Consider the following 12,629-nt stretch of genomic DNA (forward strand, 5'->3'; position numbering starts at 1 on the left):
ACAGAAAAAAAAAAGAAATGTACCTACTGTGGAACTAAGGTCAGCGAGAGGTTGTTGACTTTGTGTTCACTGTCTGGTTAAATATTTGAGTTGGGTAACACTCAACTGTTTGTACACCTGAGACACATTTGTATGTTGACAGAAATGCAAATCTGTACTCGTTCTTCAAACTGCACTGTGTGGTTCTGGTACAAAGATCACATGCTTTACTTCACTTTTAAATAATTTGATCAGATTATCACACTTCGACATAGTTCTGTAAGCAGTGTACAATAGTTGCTATTTGTTTCTAGCCTCAGCTTGCCAGGATTCAACTCCCCTATCAACACTATTTGACGCAATTTCTTAAGTGCCACAACTTTAAGATAATTACTGATTTAGAGGTCTTCGTAGAATTTCTTCCAGGTGTCCAGATATCTCCAGTTGAACATATAACGGATAATTCAAGTCTATTAGTTGTGCCTCCTTCTGTGCTGCTTTGGTCCGTTTTCTTTACAGCGCACAAATATTTTATCTTGTGACACTTCCACTTGTTGTCCATCATCTGTCATGGGGCAAAAAGATGTCCTGAAAAACAGAAACAATGTTGTTGACATGACGTGATTTAAACAGAGCGTGAAGAGTGAAGTAAAGCAGAGAGCAGTCAGTGTGGTGATACATAACTCTTGTGTGTTGTGAACTGTCCACTAGGTGGCAATAAAAGCCAGCAATGCTGTAGATGTAGAAGTGGGACATTGGGAGATGTTATTGCATCTTAAAACAATTATAATTGTTCTTTATTTAATGGGTTCATATGTTTGAATACATAATTAGTAGCATTACCTAATAAAAGCTGTTGGCAGGGGCAGAACATTGGAACAATGGCACATTTTATGTAAACAACAGCTACCTTAAATGTACACATTAAATAACAAGAAGTAATGACCTTCTAAGACGACAATATTGATAACAATATCCTTGATTGTATTCTCCTAAAATAATTACAACTTGTATTGTGATAAAGTCATATTTATTTCAAAACATTAATATTGAAAGTTACTTTGCAAAGTTAGATTTTCCATTCAGAAAGCATGATGAGCTTGTTAAAAATGATGCATATTTTGTATAAAAATCTCTTCAAAATTATGAATTACTATAAAACATTTTGTAAGCTTAATAATTTGCCTATATTAACTGTATTCAATGATCGAGCTTAAATTAAAATTAAATAAAAAACTAAATATAATCGTTTTTTAAATTGACATAGTGATGTTCCAGTAATGTTGGTCATGATGACCTTTGACCTTCACTGCTTGTTTGATCTGATAGGTTGGTTTGTGTCATTCTGAGTTTGGTAGCATTTGTTGAAAAATACAAAGAAACTTCTTACAGTTTGGAGGAGTTCCTACTAGTGTCCAATCGTTCCATTGAAATACAATAAGTATGTGCTGCTTATTGAATAACGGATCTCATTACTTTTTTTATTGAAAATGGTTGCTGTGGCAACGATAACAGACTGCTAATTCCAGCAACGGTGATGCTAATTTCTCACGTGGTGGAGACATCGTGTTGCCTAAAGTGGACAGTAAAGAGGACAAAGAGGAGGACGGTGAAGAAGAGGACTGTCTGAACGACCTGCATACAGTGAATTAGCGTCAGTAGCTGTAGGTAAGTTACTTCTGTCATGTGCTGTGTGCATCAGGCTAATGTTAGCTACAGCTGGCAGGCAGCTGCTAGCTAGCCAGAGTTGCAGCTTAAATATTAAGTGAGTCCATGTGTGCTTTTTTAGTGGTGGTTATTATTTGGATTTTAATTGTTTGTGGTTGTTGATTATACTTTTGGTATGAAATTAATGTGTTTGCTGTGCTTGCGTTGTACATTTATGAACATAAATATTATGTATGTACTTTTGCTTTTAAAGTCTTAAAGTACTTCTACATACATTTTTCCTGTGTTGTAATCTAGAGCCATACCTCTGTTGTGTCTCTCCTGCTTTGACCCTGATGTTGCCCACAGTCAGCTGTGGTTGTTTCTTCTGGCTGACCCAGGGCATGATGGTCTGCACCCGTTTCCACATGTTCTTCCACATAGCCGATGCCTCCCAGTGCATTTTGAGCATCATCAGATCACCCAAGTCTCTGTCCAGGGTGATCAGAAAGGTGAAGGTCTTATTCCCTGAAATCGTTTCAGCGCTGTGAGAGATAAAAAAGAATGACGCAGAAACAAATCAGAAAGTTCGATTAATTCTGCCACAAAATGTCAAATTACAAAGGGAAGACCCTCTGTTAAAAATAAAGCAGCGCAGCACATGAGACTTCCTCTAAGGCTCTTTGATACACAAATTATGAAGGATAACACAGTTGTCAGTGAACTGTGTCTTGAGTAAATTATTTACTCCATCAACCCCATTTATAGTTCTCTTTCATGCAGCAGCTCCAGTTGTTTCCATGTGTGTCAGCTGCTCTTTCGAACTTGCTTTCTCTCTTTATAGAGTGGAGAGCCCAGCTGCATATTAAATGTATCAAAGAGTGGGTACACTGAGCGTATATGTGATGTAACGTAAGCCTGATGGGAGGTGGTGCAGTACTCACACAGTGATGGAAAGATCTCCACTCTCCTCTTTTGTTCCAGAGAGGGAGATGGTGAGATGAGGCTCGATCCCCTCCATCTGGTTCACAAACTGGATTCTGAACTGATAATGATAGACTGCAGAGCAAAGAGCAGAAACAGATGAAAAAAAGAGATGAAAACAGATCTGAGGGTTTTGTCATCTGATTTATAGAGTGATAAAGAATTAAAATATATGATAATTGCCAGCAAACTGCAAAACGATCAAACCACATCTAATCATAGTCACTTTGAATTCATAGACCTACTTACACATTAATCCAGGTGCTATGTACTTTAAAGCCACTTATTTGGTTATAGCGCCTTACAAACTTATGTAGGACCTAATATGTCATTTTTTGTCAACTCATCTCACTGTTCATCAGGAATTTAAGAAGATGATTTAAAAGCAGCTATACATAAGTTTCGCAAAACTGTCTTACATGTAAAAGTCGACCATTAAAAAGTATGATAGTGAAAATGCTAAATCTCTGCGCTATTGTAAATCCTTAAAGTACCAGAAAAAAAATCAGAAAAGGTTGAAAATCTAATTAAAATAGATGTAGTTAAAATTGAGATTTCACTGAATCAGTCAACTAACAGCTGGGCCTTTGAGTTTTTAGTGAGCATTATTTAAACAGTAGAAAATAGTGCTTTCGTTGGGAACTATTTTTAGCTGTGGATTAATTCAACTGTGCTGCTATAAACAATCACCAGAGCGTGACATGTAATGTGGGTTGACTCAAAATAATGATGTATAATGCTGTGGCTTACTGATGTGTTTATGGACACAGTGGAGCTTTATGTCACAGAGGAATCTCAGGCATTGAGATACTTAAAAGATAAAATTATTGCTAGTTTTGGTCTTTTGGTTGGATTTGTTGACAACAACAAATACAGAACATCACCAGAGCAATTTGTAGAATAACTGACCTTCAGAGAAAGGCATGCAGCAGTGTTGGTCTAAAAACAGTGCATGAAATGATTTGTGATATATAAACATATCTTATGTCAGTTTGGTCGAGATGATAAGGACTACCACATACGTTTGTAAGGCATCCGGGAGCCTGTTTTCAGGTAGAGCCTCTTGCTTGTGCCGCTGCGAACCTTCTTGATGTTGTAGCCCAGCGTGTTGCAACGATTCTTCCGACAGTCCAGACAGACTCCTTTGTCAAAAGCTCTTTGGTCACTGCACCTGTAGGCCGTGCTCTGCTTGTCTTTATTCAGCAGCGAGTCAATGAAGAGATGAACGGAGCGCTCATGAGCACATTTCACCGTCTGCTGGAAACCTGAGGAAGGAAGCAAAGAATATGTCAGAAAAGAGATGAGACATTGATTGTCTTATTGAACCAGCTTAATCTGATTTCCACACATCATGCTCTCCTGTGGTTTGAGAGGCTCTTGAGTATCTTAATCATAGTTTCTGACCATTATTTGTGGATGGATTTCATTATCACCAAAGCCTGACGTCTATCAGGCAATCCCTCTGTCAGAGCAGCTCATTATGTCAGATTTGGGGTCTGAAGGCTTTTCTCTGAGCAGACTGCTGTAGCCTGGAGGCAGCTCAGCTTAGAGGGACGGACGGAGCGAATGGAAGGCACATGTTGCTAATTAACTCTTGAGGATGACAGATGCTTTAATGTGGCTCTCACTGTCATATTATGTGGATGTGTTGGGATTGAGGAGAACCATAAATCCCATTTGTGTGCCACTTGTGTTAGATCGGAGGGAATTAAATTCATCTGCCTGAACACTGAACAAAAATTGTCAACAAGAAAAGATGAATTTGGTGCCCAAGATATTCCTTCTAAACCAGTGTTTGAGGTGGCAAAACCTATTATGACAAGAAATGTTATGATAGAGCAGAGAAGAAGGCAAACCAGTGAGTGGTTAAGCAGCAGAACACAGTGCTCTAATGGGAGCTTTCTCATCTGTTGGAGGGTTGTTTATGGCACACAGGGGCACCAGAAAGCTTAAATGGCAAACCCGTTCAGGCAGGGAAAGGTGGACTAAACAAGAACTCCCTTAACTCTCACAGAGATGAAACCAGACCTAAAAACACAAAAGGAATTTAGTATCTCCAATATTTAAGTTTAATGATCTTCGGTCTGGATTTGTTTGGGACTATTCGTTCAGAAAAGATCAAGAATTGTTGGAATATCTTGGTTCAGTGAGATCACCTAAATGCGTTTTCGCTCTGTACTGTCATTGACTTTTTCAAATAGTGGATCTGTAAAAGTTGACGACAATAAAGACACATCAATCTTCCTTTGTCCACACTGCCAAACAATGTTTGAGCCTAGTCATGGTTCTCGGTGGTTGAATCCTGAATTTTACACCAGCAGACCTTTGTAATCCTACTAGCAGGCTCAAATTTCTACTTTTACAGAACTGATTTAAAATCAGCGGAGCCAAATTTAATGAATTTTATGAATGACATTTTATAACCACAATCATACTTCCAGAGAATAGCTTGAAACGACTCAGTCAGCTCTGTCCCTTTAAGAAACTCTGCCCCTACAAACCCACTTTCTTCTGATTGGCCAGCGCCCTGAAGCCTGCTCAGGCTGCACTTTGTGATGCTATAAACACAGCGTGTAGAAAAACTTCACCCATGTTTAGTTTGGACATCCAACATTGTAAAATTATGTATGTCTTATAATGTGAAACAGTATAATACCCCCTCTTTCATAGAGCCACCCTGAGGACAAGTTTCTCAGTTTGACAAGACATTTTTTAAATAAGACATTTTTTAAAAGCAATAAATGGAATGCATTTAAGCACATTTTTGATCCCCAGAGGAAGCACCCTGCTTAAACAGATTCTAAGACCCTTTTACCGACCCTACCATCTCCCCTCTAGGGGGCATTTGCATAACTTTAGATGTTATGGTCCCTGGTGGACTTCACATTCGGCTATGTGTACCTATATTCTTTGTCCTAACTTTCAAAGGTGTTGTAGAGTGTTTTCGTACCGTTGAGCCCGTAGGTGCTAATGTGCTCGTAAATGTCTTGCAGGTCACAACCCGGTTGGTAGTCTCCTCCATTGGGGTAAAAGTCATAATGTGCCACAGCCTGCTGGATGCCGACACTGAGGCCCATCCGCTCATGGGTGAAGGTGTGGATGGCGTCTACAAACTCGGCATCATCGGGAGACAGCCTGTCTGTGGGAGACATGCCTTCAAACAGTGGCCCCGCTGGATCGAGACCTGAACAGAGACAATATTTAATCAATCTATCTATTTATCACAGAACACAGACTTTCACCCTAATCCAGTAGAAAATCTCACCGGTAATTCTTCCGATCTTCTGTGAACCTTCAAAATAGCTTCCAGCAAATCCAGAGATGTGAGCGCCGAGACTGTAGCCAATCAGATGAACCTTTCTGGTAGGGTACTGGTAGTGGACCTGTGGAGGTTTATTTCAGGTATATGTTCAAAAAGACCTTTTTTCAGCTTAAATGATGCCTCCCCGGTATATAATGTACTAATTTTACAGATTGTACTTCATTTTAACATAATATTAATTGGCCTTTAGTGGAGAAACTTCCCCTGACCTGAAGTAATAGCAGCAGGTGAGCGATGTCTTTGCCCACAGTGCGGGTGCTCTGTGCAGCTGTGGGGTAGTGCTGGTGCGCCAGGGTCAGCCAGTCTGTAATCACCACGTTGACGTCTATTAGACTTGTCTTCAGTGCTGTGGCTAACCTGAGCACCCAGGACTCCATTATACCATCCAGCTGAGCAAAAACAAGAATGAAAGTGTCACTTTTAGCATGTGATGGAATGGTGTCATGCATAGTGCAACTTTTAATTATTATGGTCTAAGCCTTGTCCTGCTTAGTTTAAAATGATAACAATAATCTTGATGTGCTACTGGATTTATCTCCGATTTAAATGAGTCTCTGCATGTTTACATCATGTTTAGTTATTTCAGTATATCTCATTGTTTTGAACATGATTTATATGCAACATTAACATCTGAAATTCTGCCTGCAGGAGTCCCCCCACCCTGCTCCCAGTTCCATGTTTTGTATCCAGTGCTTCAACTCAGTGAAGTGGAAGAAGTGTTGACCTTACCGACCACCCGTGAGTGATGATGATGAGGGGATTACTGCTGTTGAAGCCACAGGAGGTGAGCGTGTGCAGCTGCAGAGGGTCCAGTGTGCAGGTGTCTTCACCTTCTAAAAACAGGCTGAAGACTGAACTGCTGACATGCAGCTCGTTCACCCCCAGGACCCACCTCTTCTCTGGGTCCACTGTGCATCCAAAATCAAACATCAGAGGAGTTATCAGTTTGCTCTTCATGATTACGCTCTGTCAGAACATGCTGTGAGGCTGGATATGTTTACTTTGAGGTAAATAATTACAAATACCGTATGAAAATTAATTACACATTTAATTTATGCATTTATAAAATTATCTGGAAGTAAATGGTAAATCTGGAAGTAGACATCTCCTCTTGAGGCCCATGTGGACTGAGGGCTGACTAACGCCCTTTAAGAAGCACTTTGCTGTGTTTCCAGGTTGTGCTAACCTCAGATGCACACAGATAACACTTCACAAGTGAATCTCTGCCAGACTCTTGTAATTTCTTATATAAACTCCTCCTCCCTAAACATGTTTAAAAGCCACAGCCCAGAAACCTCAGAAAAGTCATTCACAAACTGCACAGATCCTCCTCCAAAGAAATCTCTCATTACGTTGACTTTGTATGTGTCACTGCTTCATGTCAAGCATATTTATTATTCAAACACTTTAATGTTAATAATGGCACAAACCCAGGCGCCTCAACACTCAGAGATAACGTTTCATCTGAGGAGCTCTGGTTGCTGATATGAAGCCCATGATGAAAACATTTCCACAGTGAAAGTAATTATCCATCCATCATCCACCCCACAGCTCCATAAATCGCCTGTTTTCCTTGGTGTGTCTTTTCAACGTTACGACTGTTTATGCATAAGAACACGGAGAGCGATTAGAAACAGGCTGACTCATTAGTAACAGAGCATTAGGGTCTACTTCACGCTGTAATTAGTTTAATACAACTTCTCTCATGTTCAGTGATGCAGTGTTTTTATGCCCTGTCCTCTGAGTGACACGTTCCATGTGGGTGATATTTACTCTGTTATTATATCTGTACAGATTATCTTTATACTGAGGATGTTTGAAACCCCTCAAAGATAGAGACGATTCATCAAATCAGATGAGTGAAAAACCCAATAGTATGAAATTTACATTGTGATTGTTTCACAATAATTATGAACAAAACCAGCAAAAAAATACCACGAATTTAGCAGATTTAACGGGAAAAAAACAGTTAAAAACTTTAAAGCTCCTGTGAGGAACTTTCAGCGTGTGTTGATTTTGGCGCCCCCTGTGGACAAAGCCGTACCTCTTATCTCTTTGCTGATTTTGTCCTGTACATGCTTAAGTGGTGCTTTTTAACCAAAAAAATCATCCTGCTTTCTTCAAACGTCATATGTAATGACTTATTTAAATGTAAACAAAGGCAGCGTGCAGTGAATCACTTCGTTTGGCACCTACCCCCCGCCAGCAGTTTCAGGCATTAAAACTAACTATATAAAAATAATCAATCTTGTCACTGATGGTCTGGTTTGCTTTTGTAGGTCATTCAGAGTAATAATAATTTATTTCAGTCTGTTTCATAACCAGTGAAAAATGTATCCTATGACATCCTATGACTCTCGTCATAGTAGCTTCAAATATAACAGCCAAAGACCTCTTTCAATTGACATAAAATTAACAATAAAACAAGACATAACAGGAGAAAGTTTACATTTAAAACAAGCATTTTAGTCTCATTACAAATACTAACATTATTACTATAAAAAAGAAAAATCAATTCTTCCGAATATATTCATTTTCACAGCAAAATGTTAATTTAATTAAACTTCTGGGGACATTTGAGACGAAAAATACAGTTTAAGACCCAAATATGTTAAACTGCATTTGTAGCCCTCTTTTGAAAATTGTCACCAGGACCATGATATTGATTACATAATTTATTGCCTCTTTTAAATTAACAGAGTGACACGGCTGAGAGGTAGGTTTACAATTATAATTATATGTTTCACATTTGACCAAAGTGTTTTTCAATATACATTAATAAAGGCAGTTAAAGTCTTTCTATCACACTTTGGCATCATTATAACATCACATTTCACTCACCTGCTCTGTGTCCTTTGATTTTCTTCCCCAGGTTAAGGTGACACGTTAACAGCAAACAGCACAGGATTTTGACCACAGACATGGTGTCACTTTGATATTCCTGAGAACTAACACTTCTGATGAGAGACGAGCAACTGAAGCTTGTAGAGGGGGAATGCAGGTGATGTAGAGTCTGAAGGTGAGATCCTTTTTGTTTGTGGATGTAGAAACTGTTTCACAGCAGCTTCATTTTTGTCCTGTTGCTTGAAATCAGAGTGGGAAACACTTTGTTCTTGATTGTACTGTACAGAAATGAGAGGTGACACTGGGAGTAGTGGTTTACTGATAAGGGTTATTTGGTCCTGTCCTGATTGGCTGGGCCTCGTGGATCGAACACGTTGTGAAATAGCAGAGGTATGGACAGGGAGTGGATCTGACTCAATGTACAAATAGAGACTGAGAGGTAGAAATTACTTCATCCAGACTCTCCTTGTCCCATCTGCCAGTGCAAGAAATCCCTTTTCTCACAGAACTGATAGATTCAAACCAAAATGTAGTCTCAGGACAAAACATAAAGGATTGTATCCTTTGAAGACTTAGATGATAAAATTTCTTACATTGTTGCAATACATATTTGAACAGGTGAAAAGTAGCTCTTCATGTACCCTGTGTAGTCAATCTAACAACAGCCTGTTAGACTGAGTACACTGGGTACAACTAAATATATAATTTAATGTTAAGTTCTGCTCGCTGCTTCAGTTATCAAAGCTTCAAAACTTTCTTTCTGTTTGTGACATTTCATGAACTAAAACCTTCTGGACCCATGTCAAGTGTCACTATGTCCCAGGTAGGTGGTGTGAGTAAGCACGGTACACAAACAAGGTTAATGGTTACATAATGGTCACAGAGACCCTCACTTACATAGACCCTCAGCACGTGATCTCTTTTAAACTCTTGGACAACAGTCACTCTTAAAACATCTTCAATATTCTGTCTTTCTATATGAATACACTGATACCCTTCATAAACTGTCATGAATCTGTGATTCTAAAAATAACAATCTTTCCGAGATTTTCACTGATGTACACAAACATGAATGTGCTCTGTGTATAGTGGGTGTTTAAGATGGCAATTTTTTTCAACATGCAAAATCAAAATTTAGAAGCTTAACATGTCACGTTTTTTCTGCCTGTTAAAGGCACAGTATGTGGCCAATGTGCAGATGAGAATGTATTTGACACAACTCATGTTCACAAGTCATGTTCACAGGAGAGGTAATGTTTTATTTACACCACGTTAAGTCTGATTTTCTCTCAGTCTAATGAAATAGCTGCAAATATATATAGCTAACGTCAACAGTTTGACGTATTCCTTAATCTCAGCCTGACGTATCATACCGTGTTTCCCTTGTTTTCCCATTAGACAGGCGGCCAAATGAAACGCACAGTTACTCTGAATTAGAGTACAGATTTTTCTCGGTTTAAACTATGTTAGAAACATTTGGAATAACGTAACACGAGGAAATATATAACATAAGTATTTTACATTTAATGGTTGAAAATGATTTTTGCATCTTGAAATTTAATCTGCTGAAAAATTGTTGTAAGCTATATTTGTGGGATATGTCGGTAAAGAAACGTGCCTAGTCTCAAATCAGATTTCAGAATTCACACATATATAAACACACACAGTGTCCTCTTCTGTTTGCTATATTGCTGTATTCATGAACATGATAACATCTACAGTAAAAGCGTGTTCTCAAACGTTTCAGTCCAGCAGCACAAGAGTTAATGTCAGTTTGTCCACTGTGTGATGTCACATCTGCAGGTTCACTGTTAAGAAAAGCAAACATGGTGAAACTTTGCTTTTCCAGGTATCGCATGTGGGTGTGTGTGTGTGTGTGTGTGTGTGTGTGTGTGTGTGCTTTTGTATGTTATGTATGTATTTGCTTCTGTGTCTGGGCACGTTGTTTGAGCAGCCAATGACTTTATGAACAAAAATACACAAATACAGCAGGTTACCCAGTTCAGACAGCAAAACACTTGCTTAAGGGATGTGAATGAATCAAGGTTTCTAAATACACACAATCCCTCTTGGGGAAAAAGGACAAAAAACTGAAGGAGCACTTTCATGTGAGCGAAAGGCTCACGCACAGCAGCGAGTGTTATCCATTATTACATAAAGCTATTATCATCTAAGTCAAAGAGAGGCTGCACTCTGAGGAAGAGCTCTGAAACCATTCAACCGCAAAAACACAGTCTTCATCCATTCTGCATGAAGTTATATAAGCTTTCCAAGTTGTCTTATCTGAAATTTAAATGTGTTTCTGCTGTACTTCCTTCTCGTGTTGATTGATAATTGTGGATGGATTAATTTGGTGATTGAAGGCTCTGGTCAAGAGCAATTACTGAACATTTAACTGAAGAAGAAATGCCTGTGCTTGATCTGTAACTGATTATGTAAGTTTGTGTTTGTGTGTACTGTTGTACATCTATCTTTGTGAAGAAAAGTCCCATTTAGACCTGAAGAGTGGACATTTCTGGAAATACTGTTGTAAAGGCCACCTGAGGCTATGAAGCCTGGAGAGCACACTAGTGTTTGACCGTAGCTTAGCTGTCTTTGATAACTGTTTATGTTTTTGTATTTCAGTCATTAATTTGTACGTATAGAAAATATCTTCAGTGAACAGTAAAACGAAGAACAAACTACAGAGTTTTATTGAAGCATGAGTCACCTACACGCTCGGACTCTATAGCTTTGTGTGCACTTATTAATAATGGATGGAGTCACACTGACAATGAGAAAATAAACTTGATGTTGAGGTCCACACACTAATGCCTTAGACGGTTACAAAACCAAGTTATCTAATGTATTTAGCACTTGTATATCGCGCTTCTAGTCTTGCGACCACTTAAAACACTTTTGCACTACATGTCACATTCACACACTGTAAATTGCCCAACTGTCAATCAGTCATCCCATTCACACATTGGGAACAATTTTGGGTTTAGTGTCTTGCCCAAGGACACTTCGACATGTAGAAGGAGAGAGCTGGGGATAGAACCACCAATCCTCCGATTGAAAGACGACTGAATCTCCCACCGAGCCACAGCCGCCCGCAACAGAAAAATTAGATGTTTGATGTAAGGAAAATAATTGAGACATTTTTTTAGTAGGACGAAATGACTGAATGTTTGCAATAGTATGGATTATAATTTATTTATATAAATGAAAACAACAGGTACATTTGGGCAGCATCATTGTTGCATATTGTTACATTTGTGTATCACAAAATACTCTGCTAATAACACTTATCATCTATAGCCTTAGTAAAAACAACAAATTATATCATCAAACCTTACTCAATGTTAACATACAGTAAATAGTGTAAAAGAAAAATAGCTTATTCAGAAAAATAATACTCGAGAAAATAGTGTTAGTGAACTACCTTAGAAAAAAAACAACTCAAAATAATAATAATTAAAAAAAACAGACAAAAACATTAAAAGTTATGACAGAAGCGCTAACATCAAAGTGAAGGACAGGCGATAAATGTACCAAATGGAGGTTTAATCTAGGACGTTGCAGCAAAGTCACTCTTTGATGTTGTGCGTCTGACTCTTAACTGTTTTTCTGTTTCACAAAAGCATATAAAAAAGAAAAAAAAACTCTAATTTAAGTGATTGTCACATTTTCTTGTGTTTTGTCTAACCCTTGTGCTGTTTTACAATGACATTGCGTGCAGTAAAATATAATCTCCCACAAATGCCTGTTCAACAGTCAGCAGATATCCACATTAGCTTAGGACTACATGCATCCTGGTGTCTACAACATGTTCATTCATTCTTCAAGGCTGCGTCGTATTAGCCCACAACAT

The 12,629-nt window shown here is 38.6% G+C and overlaps 1 protein-coding gene across 1 annotated transcript; it reads right to left on the minus strand.

Annotated features, from left to right (window-relative positions):
• Positions 1-452: 452 nt before the first annotated feature.
• On the minus strand, positions 453-8,855 carry lipca (lipase, hepatic a). The gene is made up of 9 exons (XM_069670963.1): positions 8,774-8,855; positions 6,662-6,840; positions 6,142-6,321; positions 5,876-5,993; positions 5,561-5,794; positions 3,633-3,875; positions 2,571-2,685; positions 1,953-2,171; positions 453-567 (listed from the first exon to the last, which is right to left on the minus strand). The coding sequence occupies exons 1-9, from the start codon at positions 8,853-8,855 to the stop codon at positions 453-455; spliced, it is 1,485 nt and encodes a 494-aa protein (XP_069527064.1).
• Between the last annotated feature and the right edge of the window lie 3,774 nt (positions 8,856-12,629).

This window comes from Semicossyphus pulcher, unplaced genomic scaffold (genome assembly GCF_022749685.1).
Source record: "Semicossyphus pulcher isolate SPU_LCO1_2020_fin unplaced genomic scaffold, fSemPul1.0.p SCAF_1, whole genome shotgun sequence".
NCBI lineage: Eukaryota > Metazoa > Chordata > Actinopteri > Labriformes > Labridae > Semicossyphus > Semicossyphus pulcher.

Coding starts and splice junctions, on each gene's coding strand:
- lipca (XM_069670963.1), bottom strand. CDS start 8,855: ATGTCTGTGGTCAAAATCCTGTGCTGTTTGCTGTTAACGTGTCACCTT. Junction 6,841..8,773: donor AATCAAAGGACACAGAGCAG/GTGAGTGAAATG, acceptor TTGGATGCACAG/TGGACCCAGAGAAGAGGTGG. Junction 2,172..2,570: donor GGAGATCTTTCCATCACTGT/GTGAGTACTGCA, acceptor TATCTCTCACAG/CGCTGAAACGATTTCAGGGA.